General features: G+C 38.2%; 2 protein-coding genes across 3 annotated transcripts in view; one reads left to right on the top strand and one right to left on the bottom strand.

Annotated features, from left to right (window-relative positions):
- The window catches only part of ccdc146.L (coiled-coil domain containing 146 L homeolog), a 60,453-nt gene extending 56,023 nt beyond the window's left edge, over positions 1-4,430 (bottom strand). Inside the window, exons 1-2 of one of the 2 annotated variants that reach the window (XM_018252683.2) lie at positions 4,298-4,430; positions 2,976-3,141 (exon numbers count right to left, since the gene is read on the bottom strand). In XM_018252683.2, coding sequence (XP_018108172.1) covers positions 2,976-3,137 — 162 coding nt within the window. In that variant the 5' untranslated portion in view covers positions 3,138-3,141; positions 4,298-4,430. Of the gene's footprint in view, positions 1-2,975; positions 3,142-3,754; positions 4,031-4,297 lie in introns of those variants that run through there. The other variant, XM_018252682.2, reaches the window with a different exon arrangement.
- On the top strand, positions 4,400-9,213 carry fam185a.L (family with sequence similarity 185 member A L homeolog). Its single transcript, NM_001096582.1, is given in 4 exon segments — positions 4,400-4,847; positions 6,869-6,978; positions 7,802-7,894; positions 8,989-9,213. Coding segments are annotated over 4 exon segments (750 nt in total). The 5' UTR covers positions 4,400-4,453; the 3' UTR covers positions 9,142-9,213.
- Positions 9,214-14,042: the final 4,829 nt, after the last annotated feature.

Here is a 14,042-nt window from a genome sequence, read left to right as displayed (position 1 = left end):
TTTGTGCAATTACCCCTTCCACCTGTGGATAATCTCAGTGTAACTGATTATATAGTAAGATTTCACAGCGACTTTCTAGAGCAGTTGATGTTGCTGAAAGTGACATTATTTGAAATGCAATTTTCTTTATGACTACTGTATTTTCAGTTGGTATGAAAATCTGATCATAGGAACCAGGTAAACTGAGGATTAGTGAAGCCGTGGTGGAATACAAGTATAAGCATACATAATAAATATTGAATGATAGGTGATGTTGCATTTTAACAAAGCATATTAAACGGGAAAAAAAAAAGTGAAGGAATAAGCAAACAGTTTTTAACTAAAAACTTATTGCAACAAATTTTAACACAGAGATGTTATACACTGTTTTATGTAGCCCATTGATCCACTTTGACACTGATTATCTGCACAGAAAGCCTTATTTATTTGCATATATGTAGTTATTTAGATGTAGGTAGGATGGAGTGGAGTTAGAAGACAATGAAAGCCTACTGCAGATGTTATAGTGTGGTATAGTAAATGGTATAGTAAATGTCTACTGATAAACAAGTATCTTGACTAAAACTTGGCTGGAATATGCATAACCTTAGCATCAGAAGGACATACAATCAGATGACAGGACAAACCACATAAGTAAATAAAAATAGTTTAGACCCATCCCACTAGATATACCACGTGTTGCAGGCTATATATTTAATGGCACATTTGGCATGTTGTATCTTATTTTGATTATATAGAAATATGCAATGGATACTCATTTTAAAAAACAGAAGTAGACCGGTTAATATTAGTCCACCCTGGTGCGATAACCAATAACAAGTAACATTTATATTAATTATTATTACAGACAGAAGGCATCTTAGTATTTTTGCAAATGGTTGCTATATTTCTCTGCTTTATCTAGTTTGCCTTTGCCACCAAGGTGGTTATTTATCAAAGGTCGAGTTGTTTTTTCCACAAAAAATTTAGAGGGTATTTTTTAGTCAAAATCGATTTTTCAGGTTATTATACCCGACCCTGGAAATAGCGTGAATCTGAAAATACACCATCTAAAACCTGTTGAGGTATAGTATGAGTCAATGGCAGAGGTCCCTTGAACCATGTAAAGATGATAATAGCCTTCATGATGTTCAGGTTTTTTTGGTGGGTTTCGAAAACGCGATCAATTAGAGCTTATCACCCTGTCTAGACTGATTCAAGTTTTTTACGTTGAATCTTTTTTTTTAAAATTAGAAACCATTCGAGTTGTGAGTTCATTCGAGGTCTAAAAAAGCTCACAAAGCTCTAAAATTCGACCATTGATAAATAACCCCCCAAATGTTGTTGTATCCTACTCATCCTACTCCTCATCAAGCTACCTTTACAATGGGCATAGGCATAACAGTAGTGTAAACATCTCAAATGCATTAATGATGATTAGTTACAGTTACAACTTGAAAAAATGAACAAAAAGTCTCCAATTAAGATTTTTTTCATCACTATTCAGCTCACGAGGTAAAGCAGAAAAAGTTTTGCTGATTAGTAATGCTGAACCATACATTTCTATTATATTAAAATAAATGAAATGTTCATTCTTTTCTGCCATAGAAGACAATTAAATAAAACTGCTTGCAAATCAGTACCCAGTTGTCAGAGGAAATGAACATTCCCTTTATTTAATATAACCTTTTGTTTTATCAAAAATAGATCTATGTATTTAATCTGTATTTGGTCTTGTATTCTACACCAATATGCTGTATAATCTCCTTTCTTTCTGCATTTCACAATGCATTTCTTGTATAAATGTAAATAAAATTAAGCTATAGTAATATATGCAACAACAACAGAATAAATATCTTGCTTTTTCAGTTTGTTTCACTTCTTGTTAATGAGACTGCACACATTCTTTTATGTAGTTATTTAAAGTAGCAGTATTGCATACAGGAGATTTTTAATTAATTGTTGATACATTACAGCAAAATGGTTTAAATGTAAACTAAGAACTTGCTCCATTTGGTCCACAAACCAAATGGAGCACCCATGAACAATGTAGGTCTCTATAAAAAGATATTGCATAAAACAGCTCATATGTAAAACCCTGCTTCATGTAAATTAACCATTTTCATAATAATATACTTTTTTAGCAGTATGTGCCTTTGGGTAATCCTAAATAGAAATTGCCATTTTAAAAAATAAGGGCCCTTGTAGGATTCACAGTCACGCAAACATACCATACATGTTAGGTCACATGAGACAATTAAAATACATAGTTCTGTCTTTTGCTTCCACACTTCTTCCTGTTACAGTAAGAGTTGTAGTATTTCTGGTCAGACAGATCTCTGAGGCAGTACACAGACCATCATGAAATGGTGGTTCAAGGCAAGAGATGTAAAAGGGCAATATTTACTTAAATATATATACCAGTTTGATAAGATTCTTTAATATGTCACTTAATTTGATATAAACTCTGTTGCTTAAGTATTCATTTTGGGGGTGTAGTTTTCCTTAAAAATCAAACTAAAATGCATGAAGGTGTGGGCATACTTCATGCTAACTATACAATACTTAGATGAAGTATTGAGAGAAATCAGATTGTAATACAATTCAGGAACAGTGCCAACCATAATAGCAATCACAGTACAGATATCTGGTGAATGCATTTTGTAGAAGAACAACTCTGTATAGAGAGTGTCTGCTTAACCAACCATATTTATATTTAGGAACTAATATTTCACTGGATGGTGCTATCAAGTGTATAACCAGTGTTTTGCGTGATTACATTAAGTTGTCATCTATCTTATAATTATGCTGGAATCAGGACTGGACTGGGATTCAAAATAGACCCTGGCATTCCAATTACACAGAGGCCCAAACAGCTCCCACCAGCCCACTTTGTAGTCACTTTCTATGGCATTTTACAGTAGCCCCTCTGGCATTTGCCAGAACCCACAGATTGCCAGTCTGGGCCTGGCTGGAATCATGCTCTTGTTTCATACCTCATCCAAGTATTGGAAAGCAATACTTGCTGATATATCTTTAGTATCTCCTCCCCATGCTTTAGACGGAGCTATGGGATATAATGGCTTCTCTTCACCTTCTTCCTCCTCTTCTGTGGAAGAGTCACTCAATTCAGCTTTCTCCTCTCCTAAACTGCTCATCTTTCTAGTAAATAAAACGTAAGACATAAACTGCATTAACAAAAAGAAAATACAGCATGTTTAATACACTTGCAAATATACAGCATAAGCAAATATGTTGTTCAGAAAACAGATATGATAAAAAGAACTTAGCGTTGAAGTCGCACAACATGAGCCACCTACTTTGAACTAGATCAGCGTGGCTGTTTTTCTATACACCCTATGCATACGACGATAAATAATTATTTAATAACGATGTACTTAAAATGTTCCGTTCCTTTTAAGTTTAATATTAAGAAGTTTATCGGGTAATAGTCATGAATAATGAATTAGAGCTGTGTAAATATTTAATATACAAATGATTGTGATATGATAAAAACACGCCGTAGTAATAATGTTTCTTATAGCAATATATGTAGCATTAAGTATACAGTGTCTAAGGTAAAATCAGTACACAGTTTGGATCTGTGCAAAATGATCTTGGTACAATAATATAAAAGGCTGCTTGTAGTCAGACATTTCCAAGCTCCACTAGTATGGGGAGGGATGGTGTAAAATAAGCATAGTGATTTGTATTTTATCATAGCTGATTTATTTCTCTGACTACATATAAAATCCACTGTCCAACTAATACTCACTTCACTAGCTTCTCGGTCGCACAGCAGCTTCACTCCCATGGATTAGGAGCAACACAACATTGCTAGCTTCCGTTGCCTTAGTAACACATTGAGGTTTATCACGCCCCTTCAATGTAACAGCGAGCGCTAACACCAATACGCTTCCCCAGAGAGAGGCGTGGCCTAACTAAATTCCCCAGCTTTGATTTCTGAAAGTTGAGGCGGAGGCGCCTCATAGCCTTGAACTACAACTTCCAGCATCCGCCACAGATAAAGCTGCACGTTGGATGGTAGGAGATGTATTTCAGCAGCAATTATACAATCACATGTAAATGATAAAGGGGCAACTTTTGTCTGTGGAATTTGTCTAAATCAATTAATGCTTTCGTGAATGGAAGTCCACACGCTCCCTCCGCTAAAGGCCTGAGGTAGCACATGAATAAATTCTCTAGTGTAGTGCTGGAGTTTGTGGCACTGGGTTATAGTTTGGGCTCCCGACTTTCAGCACACTGAGACTGGGATGACGCTGGAACCAAACAGATGACGATAGTTTTCGCAACTTACCTCCGGCGCAAGGCATGCTGGTCTTTGTAGTTCGTCGTTCGCTTGGTTTCCCTGCAATAAACAACCTTTAAACTACAATTCCCATGAAGGCTTGTAGTGTGTGGCGCATTAGTGGAACTTGTGTCGAGGCGGTGGAGTGGGGTTCATGGGTGAGAGATGAGTTCGTTGGTGTACCGTGGCTACTGCTGCCTGAGCTTGGCAGGGAAAAAGGCCCGGGTGGTAGCAGCAGCAGCGTGCAGATGGAAGGGAAGCCGGGCAGCGGAGCCTCGGAACAAGCCTCTGAAGCAATGGACTCTGATTGTCAGCCCGCAGAGCCGCCTTAACGTGCAGCTACCCTGCAGTGTGAGAGTGAGCTCACAGGACCCTCTCGCCTATCCGCTCGCAGACCGGGTTTTTGTTACGGTTAGTGGTGTGGACCGGAATGTGCACCGCGGTCTAGATCTTGACAACATTGAAGTGAAGTACGAGGAGAGCTCCCGGCAGGTGGTCATCCGCTCGCGGGACATTGACAGCCACACTTGTGTAGAGGTCACTACGCCCGTCCGTTTTGGTACGTAGAGCTGTAGTTGCACATTTCATCACAACAAGGGAAGGACCCACTAACAGGCCAGGACTGGCAACTGTGGGTTCTGGCAAATGCCAGAGGGGCTGCTATATGGTTCCATAGAAAGTTACCATATAGTGGGCTGGTAGGGGGCTCTTTGGGCCTCTGTGTACTTGGAATGGCAGGGCCTATTTTGACTCCCAGTCCAGGCCTGCCCACTAATAGTTTGTACCCCTCACATACCTACACACAATTATATATATAGACCAATACTAAGGGGCAGATGTATCAAAATGTGAATGGATTCACTCACGATCTTAAATTCTCACTGCTTCCGTCCAGTCAAGCATATAATTCAATCACAAAAGTTGTCAGAAAAGGTCAAACGCAGTATAATTCTGCAAATTCACACTTGTGGAAATAAATGCACCCTGAATGTGCAGAATTATACTGTGTTTGACATTTTCTGACAACTTTTGTGATTGTATCAATAATCCAATATTCATTCCTATGGGATTTTTAGAAGTGTATTTATCAGCAGGTGAAAGAGTTAATTGCATAGAAATTAATAGAAAGTGGGTTCATTTTTCTGTGGTAAACTCTAATCTCACATTTTTATACATCAGGCCCATATTGTAGATGTTAGTAGTACCATAGTGTCTTTATGATATGCTTGTCCAAGATAACTAAGCCAATCTTAAAGGCATTAATATGCAGGGTCGGACTGGGCCTGCGGGACACCTGAAAAAAACTCAGTGGGCCTCCTCTCTTATGGGACCGCCGGCCCAGATCCGCATCCAATTGTTCCTCTTCCTGCCATGAAAAACCTGAAGAAGGGCCCGAGGCCCGAAGAACAGTTTTATTACAATTTATACAGATATCAGAGAGAACCTTAATGGATTTGCACTGACCCCCCTCATTCAAATGATACCTAGAAGATGTGGAAAGAAGTGTGCACTTTAATGAAAACAAACAAACAATACATTGTAGGAAGAAAATGGGAATCAGAAAAGTGGGTCCCTATTGAACTTTCTGTTCTAGACAAATAAATTAATAAGAAATAACTTTTATTAGGGGAAGATTTATCAAAATGTGAGATCTGTCAAAAATTCACCCACATTTTGTTCATTCCTACAGGGTTTTTAGAATTGTATTTGTCAGTGGGCCATACCTCACAACATTTAACAAATAGAGGGACAAAAAGATCTGCCTCGCATAGCGAGATGAAAACTTTTCGACCACACCCATTTTATGCTAAAAAGGTTGGCAGGTTATGGAAAGTCTGAACACATTTCTTGCGGTTTTAGGGTCGGGTTTTTATGTGTTATTACAGTTTTGCTATTGAAGGTGAATTGCCCTTTAAACTGCAAGTCACACTTTCCTCGAGAGACTTGATTATATTAAACAGTTACATTTGTATTTTTGCTTATCTTAAATTGTTACAAATATATCCAAGTGCAGCTGCACTTTTCTCTCTGTCAAAAGACTCTTATTTAAATACATTTCTGAAACGTATCTTTTTCTGGCTTATCAGTGCAGGAGATCACGGAGAAAGTTGCAACGTTTCAGTAAGAAACCGGGACTGGGCTGAGCTGTGAAAATTGGGACTGTTCCATGAAATTACACAGTTTAATTACTGCAGTCACCACAAGCATATAGAGTTTGCACCCCAGTGTATTTATCAGCTTCCCCCACCATTGTAATAATATAGTTAGTGCGAGTGAGGGTAATAAAAGAAATGTGGCTACATGTTCATCAAAAAGCGCATTCTCACTGGTCTTTTATAAAAACATTAAGTTTGTACAGGTATTAGATCAATTATATGTAACTGTTTTGCTACCAACATGGATTTATGAAGCTAAGTAAAAAAGCAAGAAATAGGACAAAAATATGTTTTTGCTTAAACTGTGTGGCAGATGGCCTTCCTGTACTTCCTGAAGTTATGGTGTTTTGTATTCAGGTTAACAGTCTCATACCTGCACTGAACAGGATTGGTAATAAAGTGTTAATCTTTCCTCTCACTTTAGATGTGAATATCAAGACAACAGGAACTGGATCTGTTAATGTTAAAAAAATTGAATGTGACAACTGCCATGTCGAAACTGAGAAAGGAGACAGTGTTCTGCAGTCAGTTAAGGTAATACACCTCTCTGGTAAAACATCGGTTTGCTTCAGAAACACTACTATAGAGGGGGCGCAAAGCTGGGGGGTGCCAGGCATGTACCTTCTCTGCCTCCTACCACTAGTCTGGTCTCTCCATATTATGTCATGTTGCCCTGCACTGGTGAAACTGATCTGTTTGCTTCATAAACACTACTGTCGTCCAAATGAATAAGTTGCGGCAGAAATTGAAAAAAGTCTATGTGGCACAGTTTAAATAATGGATAACAGATAACACCATTATGTTCTACAGAACTTATCTATGTATCTGCTGTGTAACCTGAGCCTTTTCTCGTTTGAATGGCTGCCCCCATTGCTACATAGCCACTTATTTATATAAACAATAGTGTTTCTGACGCAAACACATCAGTTTTACCACTGCAGGGCAACACTGCATTACATTTTTATTACTTTAAAAACTTTTTTTTTTTTTTAATTTTTTGACATTACTGTTCCTTTAAGTTGCAGAGTGCTGCATGGGAACGAATAGCTGCAGCTCCTTTCACAAAATGCCATAGAGATTTCCGGAACTGATTTGCATTATAAGGATAGAATTGTCCTTATTTTTTCTATTTATTGATTGAAAAGGGATTTTTATCCCAAACAGGATCATGACTACAGAGGAAGCTGTGGGGTGAGCAGAGGGCCCACTGAGGTCCTACATTTAAATGTTTCTTGATAGAATACCAATGTTTTGTGGCCCATAATTGAATTTGCTGTGGGGCCCAGAAACATCCACTTACACCACTAAACCCAAGAACTTAGCCAGAGAATAATCTTTTTTAATTTTGCTGTTTCAGAGCCACACAGTTGACATACGTACAGATGGAGGCAAGGTGGTCTGCTTGGGGACAGTCCATGGAAATGTGAATATTTATGCTTCAGCTCAAAGTGTAAGCAAGAATGGAAGCTGCCTTTTTTGAGGTTATTTCTTATTTTGCTATTTGTTACTTTGTGTATGCAATAATTCTTAACATCCCTTTTATGTTAGGGTAATTTGTTTACTGGCAATGCTTTATGGCATGGCTGACCAAAGTGAGGCCATTGGGCTCTAATATAATACAGCTTACAGACACAGGGTATATGTGGGTCTTTACCCTTTTACAGTTGCCTCCTAGGTAAATAAATGTTAACAACAGTGTAATTTTAAGACAAGAATTCTGTGTGTACTTTTCTCAAGGTATGTGTCTTTGTTGACCCAGTTTCTGTTTGTATTGGGCAGCGTATGTCATATATGACTTATGAGCTGTTTTAACCATGCTTAACTTTGCTTGGAAGCTTGAAATTCATTTAGTGGTGTTAAAAGCATATTCCAATGAGAAACTGTTTTTGCAAAATGCATAGAGCCTCCTCAAGTATAATCAAATATATGTTTTAAAATTAAGTACATTTTTTAATTTTAAAATTTGACACGAGGCATCACATATGATATGAAAACCCTACTTCTCTTCTAAATATATTATACATTGAAAGAAAAAAGGTAGAGATACAGTATATACAGTGAGAGGTGGTAAAGTATAGCCCCAAATACATTTTATACATTAAGAATTAATGGGTTGTGACACCCCAGACCTTCCCTTACCCTTGTTAAAAGCAAGATTGAAGATGAAGATTGGAGACGTTTTCAAAAAAGGTGCCTGAAAGGACTTGCATTGTGGTGTGCTGGCTGTTTCTGAAAGAAAAAAATGAATAATTTGCACTCAATGTAATATAGTCATAAAAACGACACCATAAAAATCATGATGTTATCCACAACATCAGAACATATTTTCTAGTTGGGGTAACTACTTTGATCATGAAATTCAAAAATTGCTTGTTTTGACTGTGCTGGCAGTTCTACTACTTCTGTTAGTATCTAGCAAAGTAAAATCCCCCAACTTTAATATGAGGTGCTCTGTAACTGGCTCCTGTACTTTTTAAAATATGAATGTACATTAATCTCTTTAAGGTTCTGTATAATTTTCTTCCTATGCATTTGTTTGTGCAGATGCTGCTTCTAGGGGCAGTTTGGAACTCAGGACGGCAAACAAAGACAGACAATTGTTATGTGCTTCAGCACTTGACCACAACGTTACAAGTCACTGAGCTCTTCAGTAGGGCCTATTCTTTTGCAAATGTCATTGCAAGGCTGTGTGCTTGATTTTATGCATCTGTAATGAATGAGTGTGGCTGAAATAACCAAATACATGAATTAAACTTTTATTAGAATGCAGTTGGTTTGTATGAACACTGTAATATGACCAACCACATGCCTGGCCAAGCTTTGCAGTATCATTCTAAAAAGAACACAGATGTTCATACTGGGAGTCCTGTGTATTTGGCTCACATTGATGTAGGAGTAAAACATCCAATTATTCCTTGGCAGACCCTGTAGTGAGTTGTGAAGGGGATACCTAAACATCCTTATGTAATAATGAAATGTGTCCACAAGATGGCATGTGAATATTTATCTTTATAATACTGGCTACAGATCTAGTGCAAAATGAAGTAAATGCAATCATAGCTGCATTTTCTTTTCTGTACCAAGTAAATCACCCATATTAGAACCTTATTATTAACATAATGTCAGCATAGTGCTGAATTGCCCCAGTGGTGTTACCCGCAGAAATCAGTTATTCTTTTTCTAAATTGTATTCTTAAGTTAAATTATCTTTCTCTCGCACTCGCACTCTCCATGCAGGTTTCAGTTGTTAATTTTTAAGATCTAATACATTATGAAAATTCACACCTGGGTAGTAATCCATAGCAACCAATCTGATTATAACATGTTAACCAGCTGCAGGTAGAACAATGAAAGCAACATTTTGATTGGCTGCCAATGGTGATTACCCAGGTGCACATTTGCCCCGATGTTCATAAATTAGCCCTATTGTCTTGGCAAAGGGAACAGATAACATTGTATTTGGCAAAACTGTCATTCAGAAGGACTTTGATTTCTGCATGCAAAGAGACAGATTTCTGCATGAAGAGTAACTTATTATTTCAGAAATGGTACATCATTTTTTAATTGATTATATTTATAAAGCTCCTTATTTGTAGATGACAAAATGCAAAATTACATTTTCATATTACAATAGTTTCCCCTAATACTTAAGTTCGCTTTAAGGCTTTTACATTTTGACGGATCTGTATTTGTAGAGGAGCTGCTCACACGGCTGCCCTCATATTATTCCTGTTTTTGCCAGTTTTTTGCTGCTGTGACACTAGGACTGACATATTAGTCTCTTCTGCCATCGTGATTTTCTTGGGCTTCCAGATATGTCCACAGAACCTTTCTCAAACTGGCAATATATTTGCTTGCCTTATTGTATAATCTCTAGCTTCCCTAGCGGTGTTGGGAAAAGCATGCACTCCCATGTGTATTCTCTAGTGGGTACCAGAGAGTTCACAGTGCAAACTTGTTCTATGAGTTTTCTTCCATCTTCTCTTCAGATAATATGTTATGATCCCGGGTTCACCTTCCATAGGTTTGTGTGAGATGCAGTTTTTAGATATATGCCCTCTAAAATAGCAGGTGTCACAGACGGACCACAAGTTGACATCATTGCTTTTGGAGCACTGGCACATGCTGGAGCTATTACAAGCATAATATCTTGTCACTCAAGTAAGTAGACAACAACACTGAAAGCAGAACGTTGTTCTCGATGCTATGGGTAGAGAACCTTAAGACACATTGAATTCATTATGTATTAAACTCATAATGGAGTGTGAAATAATGTAGTAAAATTAAAGGAGAAGGAAAGGCTAAAACTAAGTAAGCTTTATCAGAAAGGTCTATATAAATACACCAGTAAACCCTCAGAGTAATGCTGCTTTGAGCCACTGTTAAAAGAAACGCCACATTTATTTCCTTCTATTGTGTACACTTGAGCTTCTGTATCAGACTTCCTGCCTTCATCTTAAACCTCCAGGGCATGAGCTTGAGCATGCTCAGTTTGCTCCTCTCCCTCCTCCCCTCCCTGATGTAATCTGAGCCCAGAGCTATGAGTGAACAGGAAGAGAATCGGGCAGGAAGTGATGTCATACCAAGCTAATATGGCAGCCGCTATATATAACAAAAAGGAAGAGCGTCTAGAGCTGTTTACTCGGGTATGGTAAAGCATTCTGCAGAATAAATATAGTGTTATATCTTGCACTATTGTGACTAATCTATTGGCAATAAAATGCCTCAGCAGCTTTCCTTCTTCTTTAAGTAATGCCCCCAGTATAACTGCAAGAAAAGAGATCAACTGGCTAGCCTGTCCACACACACTATAACCATTTTTTCTATCTTTTGCCTTTAATACTAATTGGCAAATTGAAGCAACTCCATGTTTGGTCTTTGGTAGATAATTAGATGCAGACATTCATTATACAGGTGAATGAACTGTGCTCTGGTAATCTAATTCTCTTAACAAATTAGGGGTTGGGGACCACCAGCCATCCGACACAAAGAATGGTGTGTAGGGTCAAATGATAATTAACACAAACAAAGGAGAAGAAAGAAATGACCCATCCAATTGCACCATCCCATTCAAGTATTTCCAAACTCCAGTGAAGTAAAACTTAACTTTTAATAAACTATTAAAACCATAGTCTAGATAGCACCATTAAAAAGAAGGTAAAGGTAAGGAGGCTGGTAGACTGAAAACCAGGGGGTTGGAGGGGTTTTCTGAGTCAGGAGTGACGGTTTGTTCAGGAGAGTTGATGTATGATCATCCAGCACATTGTTCGCACTATATATCTATAAGTACACCAGTAGTGCCCCGCGTACAGCCACCCCTTCACCCACTTCAGGATCCCTCCCTTCAGGTGTGCGGGCGAACTGCTAAAGGATTCGGTTAGCAAACCTCAATTCATTTAAATCGTTTCAGAACTGTGTATATTAGGATGCTAGCTTCAATTGGTAAACCCACGGATCATTTGTTGAGCCAACCCCTTCACCCTCCAGAGTCCCCTCCCGATCCGATTGCCCCCGTGATAAATTCTTTGTCCCTACCAGACGCCTACCTAACCAGAGCTAAAAGTGCGCCTGACGCGCGTTTCACCCGCCAGTTTGCGGGCTTTATCAAAGGCATATGAAGAGAGCCGATACTGTGCACATATTTATAACCACGGAACAGCCGGTATGAGTTTGAATGAGCCAATCAGTAGGCTCCAACTCACTACCGGCATCACGCACCAGCAGCCAACCGGCGTATTGAGCGTCATCAGAGGAAAATGACAGGCAATGACACGGAAACATACATATAACTATTTGCCATTTACAACTCGTTGTCCCTACCCATTATGTAGTTTGCGCTGTGCAATGCGCAACATTGTAACATCTGATACTCAGTCTCTCAAATTGAAAACGATGTAACAGACAATGTTGCTAAGAGTAGGCAGGTGTAGATTGGAGAATAGAAACATTTGTAACATAAGTAACTGTCCCTTATTGTCCACATCGACCTATATGGAATACTGTAACCGTATTAAAGAGCCCAAAGGCATATGAATTATGAGAATAAGAACACGATTGGGACATATTAACAATCCAATCTAATAAATGTGAATAGGTACATATAGATCGTAGCAACTGCCTACTAAAGTGGTGACTCACCACCATACACTGTGACTACTCCCAAAGAGTAAAGTATAATATTTACAGTTGAGTTGATCACAGTTAGGATACGAGGTCTTGATGGCAACATAGCTAATATGAGAGCAAGTTTATTGAGTAAGATGTTCAGTGTATTCCTCAGGTCAATACATAGACCCTGATGTATAGGATAGCAATCCCTCACGCCATTAAATAAATATATTCATTGTGATGCTCTCATTGAGGCCGTTGGGGCTTAACGCATTCATTAAAAATATCCACTCGCTCTCTCTAGATAGAAGAGCTGTTTCGAGGTCTCCACCTCTGATACCCAAAGACACTCTCGATAGGCCCATTGCTTTCAAACCAGAGCTTGAATGGTTGTGTACCTTCAAAAAAATGTCGGCTTACCGGCGGTAATTTTTTATGATCTTTTATTAGATCCAATGCATTATCAATACTAAGGATATGCTCCATTAGCCTTTTCTTGAAGGCTCTGTTAGTTTTTCCAATATATATTTTGCTGCATATTTGCTCTACCTCACAAGGAGCAAACATGGAGTTGCTTCAGACTCGCTTTGTGTCCTGTTTAATAGGTTTTGTGATAAAAACAATAGCCAAAAAGTACCTTGTGCATGTTAAGATATGGCAGTTTAGGGTAGTCACTGGTGCTGGTTATAGAAGAGCATTGGCAATAAGCTACACAGTTTGAGCTCTGCAGATCTGGATAACAATTAGGATTCTGGATAGAAATGAAGAAATCATGGTGAAGCAAAGCAATGCTATCTAATTATATCTTGTTATTAATAGTTAGAGTCTTGTGCCAAGCAAAAAATAGCTGGCTAATCTAAAGGGATTTTTCCCATTGGCACGCGGTCTAGAGAAACATTTGCACTGATTAGGCCAATAAAATCTTTGGAGCATATGTTTTATTATTACTGGAAAAATGTGGCACTGTGACTTGCTCAGAAGGATACAGTTCTGAAATTGCTTTCTGGAAGGCAACAAAGCTGTTTACTTTGAGTTGTTTTGTGATCTCACAATGGCTATTGTGATATAGTGAACTGCAATGGCAGACAAGAATAATTAGCTGGTTTAGCCAGTCCTCCATTATGATCCAATCATTGGCCTGGGGGCCAAACAAACCGATCAGGCCAATTTGACCCAGGGAGACCAAATTAGAAAAAGATCTGCTTGTTTGTTGTCCTTGCCAATCGAGCTGATCTTTATGCATATGTCCAGCTTTACAAAACTAGGTTTGACAATTTGTTACATGCTTTTTACAGATTTCTGTAACCATTTTTGTTTGATGTGATCAAAGAACGTTATATCTACATTAGTAAAGATCACTCTTATCACTGTTTTTGTAACAACAGTTTTGGGATAAAGATCCTTCTCTCACACAAAATCACTTTGTGTGAGAGAACACTTTTATATAAACTTTTTTTTTTTATTCATGAGCAAAATAAATAGAACTTATT

Source organism: Xenopus laevis, chromosome 3L, assembly GCF_017654675.1.
Source record: "Xenopus laevis strain J_2021 chromosome 3L, Xenopus_laevis_v10.1, whole genome shotgun sequence".
Classification (NCBI taxonomy): Eukaryota; Metazoa; Chordata; class Amphibia; order Anura; family Pipidae; genus Xenopus; species Xenopus laevis.
This window is presented reverse-complemented; position numbering and strand designations above follow the sequence as displayed.